The sequence below is a fragment of the Necator americanus genome, chromosome III (genome assembly GCF_031761385.1).
Source record: "Necator americanus strain Aroian chromosome III, whole genome shotgun sequence".
NCBI lineage: Eukaryota > Metazoa > Nematoda > Chromadorea > Rhabditida > Ancylostomatidae > Necator > Necator americanus.
The window spans coordinates 29,426,689-29,444,021 of NC_087373.1; the positions used below are offsets into that span (position 1 = coordinate 29,426,689).

Here is a 17,333-nt window from a genome sequence, read left to right on the forward strand (position 1 = left end):
TAAGGGGGAGATGGGGGGAGACCCCGTATGATTAGGGGGAAACCCCGTATCCCGCAATCTGCAACTACATCCCCAGCTTTTACCGTAGACTCCCTCACCACATTGGATTCATCGGTTGCTGCCTTTAATCGGGGTGTTGAAACAGCCAAATGTGCTCAACAGGTTCGCCCAATGTAGAGATGGAGGCCACAGAATTGGCCGAAAAAATTTAAACGAAACAAAAAACGCTGAGAAAAAAAGAAAGGAAAAACAAGGCAAAAAACAATATGCTGTGTCGAAAAACCTAATGAATAAGTATTGGCTGGTAGCTATTGGTTGACGCCACCTCAAAGTACTGATTTTTCTCCATGCACAACATCAATGTCAGTACCGTGGAAGCGCGGTGTTTCTTAAATACTATAAAATTACTGCGATATTACGCAACGTTTGAAAAATAAAATGCGTTGCGAGAAAACAACTAACAGCATGCGCTCCGCGATGATTTCTCTGGTGCGTTGGAGACAATTTCCACTATGAAACGCACATCACGGCACATTGATTCATTGCATTAATCTCTTTTTTTTCAATGATTTTTCCTTTGTATTTTGTCTCATATTTTCAATATGCTATTCTGGGTTTTTTTTTCGTGATTAGGTTCATGTGAAGGTTTGATTACTCAAGTCTGGTAAATAAATAAAAATGTGTGTAAAGGCCAGCGCAGCAAAGCAAAGAGCACGAAGAAAGAGTTCTCGGAGACCAATAAATTTACTCACTCGTGAACCAAGTCGAGTCATTTGACGAGAATGAGGACTAGGAGTACCTCATAGATCACGATCCATTGGAGTAAACTTTTTAATAGTGATTCCAAGAAAAAGTTAAGGACATAAGCCCTCGAATCTGAGGTGGCACGGATTTCTGGTGGAGTATTCGTATACGGGATCGTAGATTATGGAGAGAATGGTGATTCTGTTCATTTCTTCCTAATTTCCGTTTAAAAAAACGGTCCTGAAGATGCGGCGCGTGTGCAGGGTTGGCGCGCTCCAATCGAACTCGTTTTAGAAAATAGCGCGCCGGAGCGCTCGAAGCCGTATCTTCCGGGCCGTTTTTTACCGGGAGAAATGACGGAATCACCCTACTCCCCATAATCTACCATCCCGTATACGAATACTCCACCTGAAATCCGTACCAGCTTAGATTCACGGGGTGATGCCTTTAATAAACGCTCCCTTCGCTGTGCAATTTCTTCTTTTTTTTAACACAAAGAAAATCGTTTTTGTTTTTCTTTTGCGTTGAACAAAATTATGTAACTGACAGATTTTTGTCTTACCTTTGCTTTTTTCAAGATTTTGCATGTTAACATGGGTTTATCAGTGAATATAATCACTGTTCGTATGATAGTAACCTCATTACTTTGTTGTCTTTTTCTGTCAGGTGTCCTTCAGTCTCTTGGTTATGTGGAAATGGTTTGTAGCTGTACTCTTGCTGCCATACGCTAAAGAAGTAGGTATTAAAGGTTTGAATCATACAAAGAAGCTAACGGCATCTTGAACAGCACACACCTTTTACTGAGTTGTAGTTACCGTTAACCTTTTCAGACATACGTAACGAATATCAGGAAAAGAGTAGAAATGAAAAGAGTGAGGTATCAGCGTGGCTTTAAATTCGAAGGTGAGCTATCTTTAGGCCATAGTAGGTCAAACCAAATCCTAAGCTGAACTATTCAACTTTTGAAGTAGTACTCGGTATTCATATGATAATTTCGATTGGCAGCTTTCATATTAATAGTGAGACAAAAAGCTGGCAGAGGCTTTGAGCAGCGGCGCAGACAAGAAGAGCACATTTTGGAGAGGAACGATCAAGAGGTTCCCGCATGATATGCCGTCACGTATCCAGGAAGCTAATAAGTGTCGACAATTGCACCGGGCGGCTCCTGACAGCACCATAATCGTTACAGCCTGGTTGCTCCTTTTGAGCTACGCTTCGCTCACGCCCGCCCAGACCACCTTCATGTCCAGATCACCGCACCGCACGAGCTCTTAAGATGTGCGAACAAAAAAGGAAAGTGCCTGTTGATGGAAGGTGTTTGAAAATTTGGATAAGGTTAAGTTGTTTAACAAGTTTACATATGTGAATTTCCGTTCACAAATGTGAGTGGAATTGTGTATTATCCTCTTCATGGATGGAAACCATCCATCCAACTCTGTAATTACATGATATATTTTCAAAAAATATCTACTGATCGGTGCCATACTATACTTCTTCCCTTTTTTCGCTCTCTAAGCATTTCTTTTTGCCATCTAGCCAAGCGAAACCTGCATCCAACGCGACTAAAGCCTCGCAGACATGCATTGGTGTCTTGAAGATACAGGTAGAGGTCTCTGTTCACCACTTATATACCTAGCGTGTCTCAAGATTGTGCTTGAAATGTGTGGAATTATGGGATATGTGCATGTTAGTGTTTTCTGCTGCATGCTTTTGTTGTCCTTGTTATTCGCATTGATGTATTTTCCAATTGAATAGTATTTACTTCTCTAATTTCCGATAATATTCGCTTACTTTATCATATTTTCTCCACTAAAAGGTTTAAGAAAAAACCAAAATAAAATGGGTATCCCCTTAGCAAACATACCCGACTCTCTTGCATTTTTTTCCAAGTGCGTTTTCCATCTCCGGAGATTCATTCTACCGTTTTTCAGTTCATTTCCGCCGCATCTCTTCATAACGTGACTGATTCACCTGTGCATGACTTTCGATACCCTTTCCGCAATGAGATGATACAAACTCACTTCTAATTCACAATTATAAAGACTGGCTTAGTTGATGAAATGATTGGACCGACAACCACCTGACGGTCACTGCATTACACATTATATCAGCGACTACGGTAGCGCTAGCTTGCGTTACGCTTTATATCAATAGCAACACTGCTTATCTGCGTTGTTCCTTAAAGGCAGCATACCACGAATCTGAGGTAGTGCGGATTTCAGGTGGAGTATTCATATGCGGAACAATAGATTATAGAGAGGGGCGTGATTCCTTCCTTTTCTTCCTAACTGCCGTAAAAAACGGGGAACGGTAAAGAGGGTCCCGGCGGATTCTTCGTGAATGCCTCCGAGACATAACGTGCCCAGTGGATATGCCGGCGGATACGCGAACATTTCTCGACGAGGTCACGCTGCAATCGTTTATGAAGACGCAGACAACCGCCATAGATGTCCTTCCTACCACAGAGACGCAGAAAACTGCGCAGTTTCAAGGAAATATGCAAAGCAGAGTAGTGTGAGCTGTCGAAATGACCGAATAAGTCAAAGAATAATAGCGTTAGATAGAAGTACATGGGATTTTGTATGGTGTTCTAATAAAGAACGACAGTGAGTTTGTCTTTATATCACCTTCAGAAAGTCTAGAAATCTTACCAAATTTGAACTCTTTTTCTTCCTGTAAGTTCCCGGAAGTCAGAGATACAGAAGGTCCCTCTGTCCAGAAATAAGTTAGGCTACAAAAAAGCTTGGGAGTTACAGGATAACGTTAATTCATATTACTTTTGAGTTACTTTTGAGAGCTGGCATCTTTATCTCAAACTTCACGTGAGGATTTCTCTTGCTTCTGGTACGATTACTAAATTGAGATCACCTCACGTTAAAAAATAGCAGTGAATGTGTCTGATTCTCCAGAACAATTCAACAAATAGTGAATTATATCCTAGCCGGTGACGCAGCGTATGATTAGCGGTAGGTAAGCAGAGTCAGTTATTTAGGTGCCAACGAAAGTGAATATCTTTAGGACACGCATCATCGCTAATTGCCCTGACGAGGCATGACCGGAGCATGCTGGAAATTCCGCCGGGACCCTCTTTACACGCACCCGTAAAAAACGGCCCGGAATATGTGCGCGTGCACAGGGCTGGCGCGCTCCAATCGAACTCGTAGAAAATACTGCGTCGAAACGCTCGAAGCCGTATCTTCCGCGCCGGCAATTAGGAAGAAATGAACGAAATCACCCTCCTCCCCATAACCTACGACCCCGTATACGAATACTCCACTGGAAATCCGTACCAATCCAGATCCGAAGGGTGATGCCTTTAAACCAGTAATCTGTCTACACTATATATCACACCATCAGTTCCCATCGTCGAAACGGTCTGTCTTCTAACCCACGATTGACACAACGCATGATGGAATCGTAGTGCGATTGCAATGAATCTACAAAACTTCGAATGGGACGACCTGCCGCGCCCACATGCTTCACATTGCCATAGTATTTGGTAAAATAGTCCACTTTCGTGAACCCACACGTTTACAAGAATTCCACAGCAACTAAGTTCGCGTCAGATATTATGACAGTCGACACAGCATTCAGTGTTCCGCCTTTTATCCATGTGTTGCCCACATTTTCTGCAAACAACAGCTTATGATGAAGGATTGAAGGATAAAGAAGCCAGGCTTCTGACGCCTAACTCTTCTCCATTGAGCGGAAACTCGTTCTTTAGTTATCTATCTTACCGGCTGAACGTCCGGCTAAAGCCGGTCTTCAGACTTTTCTGTGGTATTTCCTTCGCTCGCCATCACTGATCAATAAAAATTAATAATAGTGGCATTTTCTGCAAAATTAGAATTGTACTTTTCTTTTACAACGCCCCCTTTTTTTAATTTAGGCAAATGATTTGATAGTTTCCTTTCTAATCGCTTCATTTCTACATTTGAAGAACATTCAAACTTTAGCTCCAAACATTCCTTCGATACCAACATTATATAGACACAATTTGAAAGCATTACCCTAAGTTCTTCCTGTTTTCACCAATGGCTATCAAAGACTGATGTTTAACATGGAATGACGTGAACAAACTCGTCGCACTGATAAAGATAACGCTCCAAGCCAGATCATGTAAACAGGTTCGCTATTACTAAAGCAGCCATTTTCATTCGTGTTTCTACTTTTTGAGGAAGGCATAAAACATGAGGCAGACGTGCAAGGAAACAGATACGCGGAGGAGTCATAGAAGCGAAGCGCAATGCGGGGAGCAGCACCGGCTATGAAACGGTTGCAAGGAATCGACATGCACACGAAATTACTGCGCGATGCTGTTGCACTGTGACGCAACAATTCCAGGCCGTTGGACCCGCGTTATTCATTTTACCATTTTTTTAACGCGGAGGCACCGCGACACCTTTGGACCCGTAGCACCTCATTTTGTAGCTATCTGGCGCAGGCACACCAATCCGACACCTGTGGACGTCGCACCTCCTTTTTCAAAATTCGTGGGTGACACCAACACGTGGCAGAATAAGCCCGTTATTAAATAGCGTGATAGCCAGGAATAACAAATAGTTATATTTGGGTGAAGCGTAGTGTTTTTTAGAATCAATTATATAAAATATGAGAAGTTTCGAAATGTTTCCATACTGCAGAAGTAGAGGTAGAGTGGCTATCCGTTCGTATAAAAATGCTGAAACCTAAAGCTCAGTTTGTAGATTACGGTAGCCGACGTGGTTCCGCTCACCTTCCCCTTCGCTTCGTAAAAAATTGTGTGAATGACGCCGCTCATTCTCACGATTTCACTTACAATGCGCCGCATCCATGTACGAGCGGTCAAAAACTAGCGAGTTCTGTTCTCCAGCTTATTCAAGTGAAACCAATGAAATGGCAGGCGAGCGGAGCGTGTACAAGGATGCACGTTCTAACATACCTCTTGGGAACTGGAGCTGTTCCCACACCATTTTTAGTGCAACTGGAGGAAACTGGGAGGGGCCACACTAGCTCCCGTAATCATCCTGAACTCTAAGCTTGGTACTGCGATTTCCGCACCACGTCAAAATCATGATACGCCGCCTTTAAATTAGCTGAGCTAAAAAAAACAGACTAAAATAGCACAACGACAGCATAATGACAGCTGAATATTTCAGACTTTTGCAAGGTTGGAATTGCAATGTACACCACATCTCGAGGATATTGGAAATGTAAAAACCAGAGCGAATGTCCTAGTGGATATTCATGCACAAACAGCGGTAGCTTCAGTGTCTGCTGTCCTACGGAAGGTATATTTTTGTGACAGTGCCATTCACTTAAGGTAAAACAATAGCACAGTAAAAATGGTAGTGGTTGTGAGATACGAAAGATCAGCGAGAATTTGGGATCCTCCGGGATGTCACGTTCTTCTATTTCGTTACTAACCCTTAGTAGCTCGTTTTCTGTCGACGTCGAAGCATTGTAACATTTGTGAACCTAAAAAAATACAATCAATACAAACAATACAATTTGCTAGAAGATCCCAGATGTTGATTCCGCACCGAATGAGGAATGCGTTGGAGCACAAGATAGTGTGCTATTTTGTTGAATCCAGCCTACCATTTCTTCAGTAAATAGCCCCAATTACGCCCCCTTCAGCGACTGTTGAGACCAGAAATCTTCGCTCAGCGCTATGACAATCACAGTGATGTCGGAAGTGACGCCGCTTTTTTCTTCTCCATAATAATTGGATCCCTTTGGAACTGAAAGCAACAGTCTCTATAATCAGCAGATCGTTTACGCTCGCTGGAATTATTTGATATGAAGGAAGCTCGTTACACTGGTTTTTTTTTAAATATAGAATATAGATATAAATATAGAAAATATCGAAATAGATAATTGGATGTAATAATTTCCTTTCTTCTAAAGAGCTCTTTGATCGAAGGTTAGCATTCAAAGCTTTTTTTTAAATGATTAACATCCAACACGAGCATGAAGTGTTGATTATTTTCTACTCTTCTTCCTATCATTCCAATCGTCACCCGTTCAGATCTATGTCCAACAGGATGTCCGGTCAGCAACGAAACTGGGATACGATTGTGTCAAGAAAGTTATGATTGCAGTCAAGAGACCGTGTGCACCAGTCACGACCATTCCATCGGAGTTTGTTGTATGTCAGAGAGTAAGTCTCAGATGCATTTGGAGTCGAAAAGAAAAAATTTTTAAACTTAATTTCTTTCAAACTTAATTTTTAATCTGTGACGCTATGACATTATCGGATCGCCTTGTGATAAAATAGGTCCACTGAACCTATTTGGGTGCGATCTGCATATTACTCTGCAGATTGATAACCGCAATGATCTGAGTGCAGGGCTAGTTGGTGGTGGCAGCTAATTCTCTTCATTTTTTTCAGTCAACGACTATCAGAACACTTTCGATGTTTTGCTGGCCACAATTTTGTGCACATATTGGCAATTATGGCTGAAAGAAAATTCCTCATGGTATCGTCTGGATGACGAATATGTATAAAGGATAATTTCAAAAAAAAAGAAACCAAATACGATGAATTAATTTACTAGATTAAGGAATCGGTTGTGATTTTTTCTCAACGATTATAATGTGCATAGCAACAAAAAGTTGTTTTCTTACCAAAAAATCAAAATGTTTGATAGGAAATATTTTGATTTTTTGGTAAGAAACTTCTCACTTCGAGATTGTAGTGTTCTTTTTATGGATTTCCATTTTTCTAGATTATTAATGAGAAGTGTCAAGTGGACAAAGTGGAGCGCTTTCGGTTTTTCTCCTTCAATGAAGCTGTTGACAACGAACAATGCTTGAAAATGCTGTTCGTTCGTTGCCCTTAACCTTCGGAACTGAGAATTTTGACCTTAGATAGGAACCGCGCACGGTCGACCATTTCGACGTGGGCTTGGGAGAATTCGTTTCTTCCCAACATTTTGAAGTTTTTTTAAAGATCTTCTAAAAAATATATTAAGTGTCTAATTCTATACTTTTCTTGCACAACATAAATCTGACAGACAGATTCAGCGTCCTATCACCTCAGTCTTTTGCAACAGTTTTCGGATCACTCTAACAATCCACTGTTCTAATCGTCTGAGAAAAGAATATGAATGAGTGAAATTAAAATACTGCTATGCTCTGGAGAAAAAATTCTCTGTCGCAAAATATAAAGCATACTGAAAATACTTTCTATTTTTATATGCATTTTGCACTTGAAAAACGCTTAACGACGTATTTCTCAATCCATTATAAGAAAAATATATTTCATTAAATCGAATTAAAATCAAAGTAAAAAAAGGGTAAAGTCGCTGATGATCAATCCACTTGGGGGCCTATACAATGACTTGTGGGGGCCACCCGATGATGAAGTCAGTGTTTTTGTCCTCCCAGACAAGTCTGGTACCAATTTATCGACCACGAAGGGATGAAAGGCTTGGTTTGCACTAGGGCGGTTTCGAACCCTGGACCGTGTGGCTACAACGGACCTCTAACCGAGTGCTCCACACCCGCCTCAAATTAAAATTAGTTTTGTTAGATTTGAAAAAAACTATCTATAAAACCCAAATTATTCGCTCAATCCACATTATACGCACGATGTTTCAGTTATGTGTGCATTTGGGTTGCCTCAAATAGAGAGTTTTAATCCATACCCAGTCATTCAAAATTGTGTGCTGTCTCAAGACTGTAACATTGGTTATGTATGTGTTGCACGTTATGAAGACAAAGAAGGCTACTGCTGTCCAGGTATGAAAAGAACTTCGTTTTGCTCAAGTTAAGACGAAACTTCTAGAATCTGTGTACTTTTCGACCAGATTTTTGAACAAGTGCCTTTTTTTGGAGGAAATGCTTTGTTTCCAAGAGCCGCATAAATGACTACCACCTGTTATTGTTGTTGTTATCACGTTATGTTGTTACCCAAATACTGAAAAACCCGCTGGTGTCCTTGCAAAATACCAATGCCCAACCACAGTATGTAAAATACCTGGACGGAAGGTGGAATCCTTGCTAACTACTCTTTATTTCGTTACGCTGAACTAGCGGACATTGTCGACCAGAGGTACTCAAGTCACTTGGTGTCGATAGGAGTGCAAGAGGTACACTGAGTCTTGCAGTGAAGAGTGGATGAATACTGTGCGAACCCTAACTTTAGACCGATAAGGTTGGGCAAAGCTATGTCTAAGAACGACGGCAAGGATGCGGACTACTACATTACGCAATAACAAATAAATAAAAATAAATAAATAACAATAACACAGGCTGCCGATTAAAGGCATCACCCCACGAATCTGAAGGGGTGCGGATTTCAGGTGGAGTATTCGTATACGGGATCGTAGGTTATGGAGAGAAGGGTGATTCCGTCCATTTCTTCCTAATTGCCGTTAAAAAAACGGTCCGGACGATACGGCATCGAGCGATCCGACGCGCTATTTTCTACAATGAGTTCGATTGGAGCGCCCCAGCCCTGTGCACGCGCCGCATCTTTCGGACCGTTTTTTGCGGCAATTAGGAAAAAATGGACGAAATCAGCCTCCTCTCCATAATCTACTACCCCGTATACGAATACTCCACCTGAAATCCGTACCACCTCAGATTCGTGGGGTGATGCCTTTAAGCAAGAAAAACCCCGTAAAAGGTGTATTTCCAGTGGGACAGTGAAGTCATTGATCGAATTTCTTGTTAGGTTGGCACCATTTTCCTACTCACGTATACACTTTATAATTTTATAGTTTCTTAATCACACAACGATGACCATACGTTGATGTATTCACCATGAGTTTCTATGACAGCGTTGCATCTTTCTGGGAGGGTAACAATCCCCTAGGTCCAGGAGCTGGGGGACAGACGATCAAAGAAGAGTTCAACAGTGGTTTTGAGGACAGAGAAGGTATTGAATAGACTTTGCTCCATGGAACGTTTAATGATGCGGGACAAGTGGTAGTCTTATGGGGTGAGATCAGTGGAGTGGGGTGAATGAAAAACCGTTTCCCTACCCACGAGGTCAAATAAGCTGCGATTGGCCGAGACTACATAAGGCACAGTGTCCTGGAGGAGGTGGATGGCAGCACGCCCCAGCTACTTTCTTCGGATTGCGGAAGTCAAATTGCGGAGATCCCGCGCGTAGACTTTGGCGTCGATGATCTTCTCGACAAAAAAAAATCAGCAAATAGAATAAAAGCAACATTGAGTTGTGCAGCTACTGTTCGCGTCGTGGCATTCGAGAACCGTTCCAAGAGATTGCACGAATCGCCGTCGGTGGTGGCGCCGGAATATCTCCTGCGTGACAAATGGGCGAAAAGTTGTCCTTGTCGAAGCGGCGGAACTAGTCGTTGACAATAGCGTGCGTGGTGGGCCCTTTTCCCGAAAGTCTCGTTGATTTTGTCGAAATTCTGATCTGCCGTATGGCGCTGCTTCCATAAAAAAACAAAGACGCTGCGCTCATATATGCTTTTAGCTAAAAGCTTCTAGAATTCTGAAAAAAATGAGAAAAGATTCGCTTAATCACTGTCGTTGATCACGTCTAACCTGGTGGACGCGAGAAGATTGGAGAATGACAGGGGAAGGACAAATGTCCAATGGCAATTGCACTTTTCTAAAAAGTAGAACTTACCCGAAACTCTAGAAGTTAGGACTGTTCTTTCTTGGAACATGATCAATCCAAAAAGAGTGGAGTTCAGAAGTGTCCCATTGAGCACGGGTAAGCTCGCCGACAAATACAAGAATTTGAGGCATGAGTGGCATCCATGAGGGTTGAACAACACTCCTGTTTAAAACAAATGCGGAAATTCATCTGATAAGATGATCCGCACACCTATACAAAATCAGGAAAATTTTGGCTGTCGCTGCCTTTAGGCGAAGAGTTGTTGAAAAATAACTGTCAGCAGTACTCCTTATTTAGTATTTAGTGATACAAATTTTGCAAATAAATGAACCAATGCATGATATGGTGGGTATTTGTTGCCGTTCTAACCTCTGAATTTTTCAAGACGAAGATTGTGCTAGAGAACCACGTAAACGTAGATTCCTTCAGATTTTTCTTTCAAATCGACAACTTTCTAAGGGCATGATCCCGCGAATCTAGGGTGGTCCATTTCTTCTTAATTGCCGTAAAAAACGGCCCGGAAAGCTGGCGTGTTCCAGTCGAACTTGTGGTAGAAAATAGCGTTCCGGAACGCTCGAAGCCGCATCCATAACCCACCTGAAACCCGCACTACTCCAGATTCGTGGGGTGATGCATTTAACTAACATCGATTACATAGTAATGCTAATAAGATACTTGGTATCAGTGATTGTGGACAGTAGTGCAAAAAAGACTTTGAATTCCTAACTTTCCAGCTTTTCTTTCAACCCTATAATGCTTCATTGATTTGCTAAAAAAAACTAGTTTGAGAACAAATAGTTGAAAAAAACTTCACAGGTTCCAGAAACTTTAAAGCACCTGGAAGAATGAGACGTTTTTACGAAATGATTGATTGCACAAAAATAGATCTAGTTCCGCACCTTTGAGAACACCACAAAACATTAAAAGTTGTATTGCCCATGTTCTTTGAATTTCGCCATGTTGAAACGTAGTTTTAACTGATTTTCTTGAGCTGTAGCCAAGATTGTTGTCGATCGTCTTTATTAAACAACACGTTTCGGCGTTATCGCCTTCGTCAGAGCCTGGAAAATTCAAAGCCATTAGTGGTTTATCCTCTCAAGCGCCTCATCACCGTACAGAAAGCATCCAAACGGTAGGCAAACTCAAACAGCAACACATTGGCCAGTGCTTACCACATTACCTAGACTAGGTAACGCAACAGACCACCACGTACCACAACTACGAGTCACAAGGGTTTTATATAGGGACCTCACGGCCCGCCCGTAGGTCAAAACCCGTATAGGTCACGATATGGGGATAGCTCGTTTGTGATGGCAATGCATTCATCCTTCTTTTTCATGTTTGTACTTTTGGCGGTGATCCAAAATGCCTCTTGTGTTCTGCGTCCTGTGATCTAGGACTCGTAGGATAATATCCTAACTTCTACCTCTACTTCGGAGTTTGGATGACATATTCTACGGTGTGCTCCGAGTGGGCTGAAGATTTTAGATTTTGCGAGTCCATCTAGATGCTCCTTGACCCTGATGCACAGTGGACGTCCCGTTTCTCTTATATAATCGTCACCGCACAATCTGCACTTGATACGATACACTACTCCTGATACCGTGAAATCACCCTCTCTGCCATACTGGCAGACTACGCAGCTGGGAGTTGTGCATAGTCGATCATACGCACGATGACGTACCAGCTGACCTTTAAGGTTCGCTGGAGGTAATTCCAGAACCCTCACCTCATTCTCTAGACCCGCTTTTCGTAGACAGCTCCGTACCACTCTGCTCATATCATCAGATATATAAGGTAGACAGAAATGGATCTTTGCTGAGCCATCCACTACGTTAAATCTTCGACAGGGATACAGTCGAGTAGCAACATCTCCAGTTGGGTACCCATTGGATATAGCCACTTAATGAGCCAGATTTACAGACCATGTCTTCTCCTGGCTACTCGATGCCACTTTTGCCGCCGTCCTGTACATGTTACCTACAACAGATCTTTTCATTTTGCTGGGATGCGCTGAAAGACAGTGGATTAAGTTGTTTTTGCTGCTGAGTTTCCCGTACCAACTAGTCTTCCATATCCCATTCCACAAGTAAATGTGCACTTTCAAGAAAGCCAACCACTTGTCTACCGATCTCTCCCTTGTGAACTTAATGTGCGGACACTGCTGGTTGAGAGGGCTGAGGCACGTGTCTAATTCTGCTTGTTTTGAGCAGGACGCAACAATCATCAAGAAGATCAGAACCAATCTTGGCTACAACTCAAGAAAATCAATTAAAAATTAAAAGTCGTGTTTAGAACGCGAACAAAACTACATGACATCTAAACAAATGGAACATTTCAAAGAGCTGTAAGTTATGAGTGTTTTCATCTTTTTGTAGATGAAATTTTTCTCCGAGTGAATCCAGTCCTGTTCCAGCCCTTAAAAGACAAATTAAATTGTATGTGAATTATTGGAAATCATTTCTTAAATCTTGGTTTTCAGATATCAGAAAAACGAGGAGAAGATTGCACGACGCAAGAGCTTAAAGCGAGATATCACCTATATGATGTAAGATAATTTCTTTGCTTTCTTTATCATCCATTGCTCTTCGCTACTCTTTCGATATAAAAGATACTTTGGTGTTATTTCAGTCCAGTAGTCGGCACACCACTTCTCGGTATCATTATCTTATGTTGTTTCCACATGAGGAATGAATTACAACGTAGTGAAGAACAACGACGTAAATATTTCGGTTAAAAAACACGTAAAAAAGCGATGTCACTTACTGAATTTTCAGGTATCAACGCATTTATAGCAAGGAAAAAGGTGAATAATACCCCAATAGAAGGAGTGAATCATCCTACAAAACACTTTAAAAAAACTGCAATTTTGCTGGGAAAAGCATGGTTTCTAGTTCCTAATCTTCTGAATTTATGATTCTATCAAAGACACTAAAAGGAGCTAAACAAAGCTTCTACAAAAATAGAACAACTTTTGGTACAGGATCAACACAGTTTACTTTTAGTTTTCACAGCAGTTTATGCGTGCTAATTCTTCTTAGACTGCTATGTTCCGCCAATTTTTACCAGAGAAGTAAAAAGTTCCAGAAAAGAGTGCAAAAAATGCCGTCTGCGGAAATCAAAAAGGGCGAGTTCAAGTATCAAGGAGTGCTGAAAATGAGTGCAAAAATTGGAGAAATTGTAAGTAATAGCGAATATTTCAAACACTTATCCACAATACCTTATATACTACATGTTTGCTTTGATAACTTTAAGAGTTAAGGTGTAGCTAGGAGTAGTGACGAACAGTTCTGAATTATCGTTTGGAGTGCGGGAGAAAGATATTTCTCAAGAAAAGTAATCATAATATAGTTAGAGATGGAATTCGATATTCACCTACTTGCTGTTTTTTTGGGAGCAGCTCCTAAAATGTTGGGGTTCAATTAAGTTCCGAGGGATTTACAAAGGATGGCATAGCAAGTATTGTTAAAGCGTCATCACTTCCCTCTAAAAATTGGCATATGTCATTTCGCTTAAGTGTAAACTACATACTTCCGGCGTTCTAAAAGTGGCAATTTTGGCACTGCAAAAACAGGGAAATTGGGTTCCATTCGAAATCAACCCAGAAGACCTCAAACGTCGTCTTCACAGCGCACAACTGCTCCGAAAGCAAAACGGTGCGGTACATTTCATCGAACCGTGGTGGGGGCGACAAATGGATCCATTACGACAACCGAATCGCAGAAAATCGTGGGGTCAGCTTGGCCATGCATCAACTTCAACTGCCAAACCGAATATTCATGGCAAAAACCTAATGCTGTGCATCTGGTGGGATCAGCTCCTGTGAGCTACTCCACCCTATCGAAGCCATCACTGAGGAACGTTACCAGCAGAAGTGATGCAGTTGACCCGAGCATTGAAACTCAAGCGTCCCCCATATGCAAACGACATGACAATATGATCTCTCAAGACGACAACGCTGTTGAAAAAATCGTCTTGGAAACATTGGAGAGGCTTTGATGGAATGTCCTACCCGACCAGCCGTATTCAACGGACCTTGCTCATTCCGACTACCCCTTGTTACGGTCGTTGATTCAAGGTCTGGCCGAGCAGCATTTTACTTCGTGCGAAAAATTTAAAAATTGGGTCGACTATTGGATCACCTCGAGACACGAAGGATTTTTCTTTCATCGAAAGTCGAAGTGAATTCTGTAGGCTTCCTGAAAGATGGAGAAAAGTCGTAGCTAACTTTGGACAATACTTTGAATAAAATACTTTGTATGAGGTCGTAATACAACAAATGTTAGAATTTCTGGAGTCACTGGCCTCGATATAACGCTTTGTAATACTGAGGGACATGAATGAGGATGTGTATGAATATGCAATGATTTGTGTGGTGGAAGTGATGCTTCTCGAAAATTAGACGCCTGTCCTCTCAGTCGAATTTAGTGAAGGTTACTAGACTTTAGGTAGATGAAAGCCCTGGGTGCCATTCGGCGGTGCTGAACCACCGCCTGCGTGGACGAAGTGGTGACCTCTTTTCATTGTGCTCCACATTTAACCTGGTATCATTCAACGCAATATCACGAAATATCATATCACTTATCACGAAATTTACGTGGTGTGGAAAACTCAGGGAAAACGTAGTGTTGGTGTTCGGGTTGAAGACTACGAAAATGAGCGTGACTCGGCTTCTGTTGCAATGGGCAACGTTTGCCCCCCGCTCTGCCCCGCCTGCAATTCGTCGGAAACCCATTCGGACGAATCGCAGGGGGGAGGGCGCAAGAGTGATGCGCTGCAACGGAGGACGTCGTAAGAAACTGCGTTCCGGGGTCGTTCGTTTATATTGATACAGGGGGAGACGGACGGAATCGCCTTCTTCATCACAATCTACGACCCCATATAGGCATAACCCACCTGAAACCCGTACTACTCCACATTCGTGGGGTGATGCCTTTAATCGACAACCCGAACACAACATTGCCCCTGTGGTTTCCTTTCTACGTTAATTTGATGATACGCTGTCCTTAACAGTATTAATAAAAAAAATTGGTGAGAAATAAAAAATTAATAATTTGGTGTTATTGCACGCGTTTATAAAGAATCTGACGCGGAAGTATTGATCAGTTCACCGACTGTATCGATGAAGTCTTTGTATAACACTGTGAACTGGCTGGTATGACGCGAAACAGCGCGGAAGCCTGCATGCTGGTAATAATCGCCTGAGAAACTCGGTCAGATTACTTACGAGAAAAATTAAATGCATTCTTCTTGGGCTGTGATCTTTTAGAAACACGCTCTGGATGACGAATCTTCAAGGAGTCTTAGCGAGATTGGGTTTGACATCAAATACAATGAAGTTGTTGTCATTGGTTCTGAAGTTGAGAGTATTGAGGTTTGAATTTTGTAATCCATGAGAGCTTTCACTGTATTGTAGCTGTTTAGCTTTTAATCATTACCTTCGAGTAATTTTGATAAATTTTAAATCTATTGTTTTAAGGAAGTTCATGAATCAGTAAACGATGAGGTAAGTTGCTCGTTGAAGAAAGTTTGTTTGCTGTTGCAAAAATCTTCAATGTGAACTCCTTTTAATGGAATATTGCAGTTGTCGATGTCAAAAAGATCGACAGTTGGAGCGGGAATCAAGGAGCGGAAAAGGAGATCAAAATCACATGAAAATCAGGGAATAAATAAGCCGCAAACTACCTTGATTCGTGTAAGAAACTCATTGACACGGAAGAAACGTTCCTCCGGATCAAAAAAGATTTCACCTACACGATCTCGATTGAAGTCATTAAGGACTAAAGAAAAAAACACTAATTCATCAACGAACGGATCAACAACGAATGAATCGACGAAATCGATAACTGGCGTGAAACCGGAGGAGATGAGCGGCTCGTTGAACAACGAAGACACCTCGAAGACAACCAAAACGAGTAATTCCCAATCAGAAAGTCGAAGAATTCATCAAGCGGATTGTAATAAATCGGCGCAACCATCATCTTTAACTCCGCGCGGAATCTCTTCCACTTCACCATCAAGAAGTACCACTCTACACCCAACTATCGCATCGGAACATAATTTTCGTAGAAAAGCTAAACAATATGTTGGTAAAATGGTGAATCCTGGTGTTTTAAATACGGATTTATTTGGCGATGGTGGAATGACGGAGTCACTCCCTGGTGATAGTGATATGGGACGCTCACAAAGATCATCGCGTTTATCCAGGAATAAGCCCACTTCAGAAACAGATAGATTGTCTTCTATGGTAAGGCGACGATATTCGAATGTGTGAAAATGATGTTTTACTATGTCCACAAAGAAAAAACTCTTAACTACTTTCTTTTTAGTTTTATTGTTGTTTGCGAGTAAAGTATCTTGTGGAGGATGCTCTTTCTTGTTAAAATGTTAAAAATATATACAAATTATTGGCTGATATGATATGATGGTATGATGCATGCACTCATGAGATACAAACTCAAATAAGGTGATCACACCTCACTCCGCGTCGTCACGGCTTAAGCGATACGCAAGCGGAATATTTTCTGACATTTCTCAAATGTTCGTCAATTTACCGTCTCTTGAAGACTTGAAGAAATGTGCTAAAAAGTGAGTTTTGCTCTCCGTAGAAGAATAAAACCGGGTGAATATTTTTGGGGCGGAAAGAGATAAAGGAGGTTCGAAGAGGTTTACTTTCTAAAAAAATACTCAAAAAGCTGAGAGATGCTTCTTTTTTAACTCTTTCTCCCAAATTCTATCATGTTTTTTGTTCATAAAAGCGCCTGTAGAGTAGGTACCGTAATGTCACGTGACAGTACTTACATATGAGCGGAAGTTGAACAACAAAATTTGTCCCAAGTCTAGAGAAAAACATGAAAAATAGGAGTCTCCGGATATTTATTGTGTTAGATGTTTACTTTTTCTCGAGAATATTCCTATCCTAAATTCTTACCGTAAACCTTCCCAATGTTATATACAGTCATTTGCAAGCGAACAAATAAGTTGAAGTATTTATTCAACTAAAAGGATC

General features: G+C 41.4%; 1 protein-coding gene across 1 annotated transcript; it reads left to right on the forward strand.

Moving 5' to 3' along the window:
* Positions 1-1,431: 1,431 nt before the first annotated feature.
* Positions 1,432-16,598, forward strand: RB195_011337 (uncharacterized protein; the record flags this gene model as incomplete). The annotated part of the gene is made up of 13 exons (XM_064192698.1): positions 1,432-1,479; positions 1,575-1,647; positions 5,883-6,014; positions 6,755-6,886; positions 8,329-8,469; positions 12,620-12,671; positions 12,807-12,872; positions 12,956-13,044; positions 13,102-13,130; positions 13,412-13,504; positions 15,594-15,698; positions 15,804-15,830; positions 15,909-16,598. 13 exons carry the CDS (start codon positions 1,432-1,434, stop codon positions 16,596-16,598), a joined length of 1,677 nt encoding a protein of 558 aa, XP_064050281.1.
* Between the last annotated feature and the right edge of the window lie 735 nt (positions 16,599-17,333).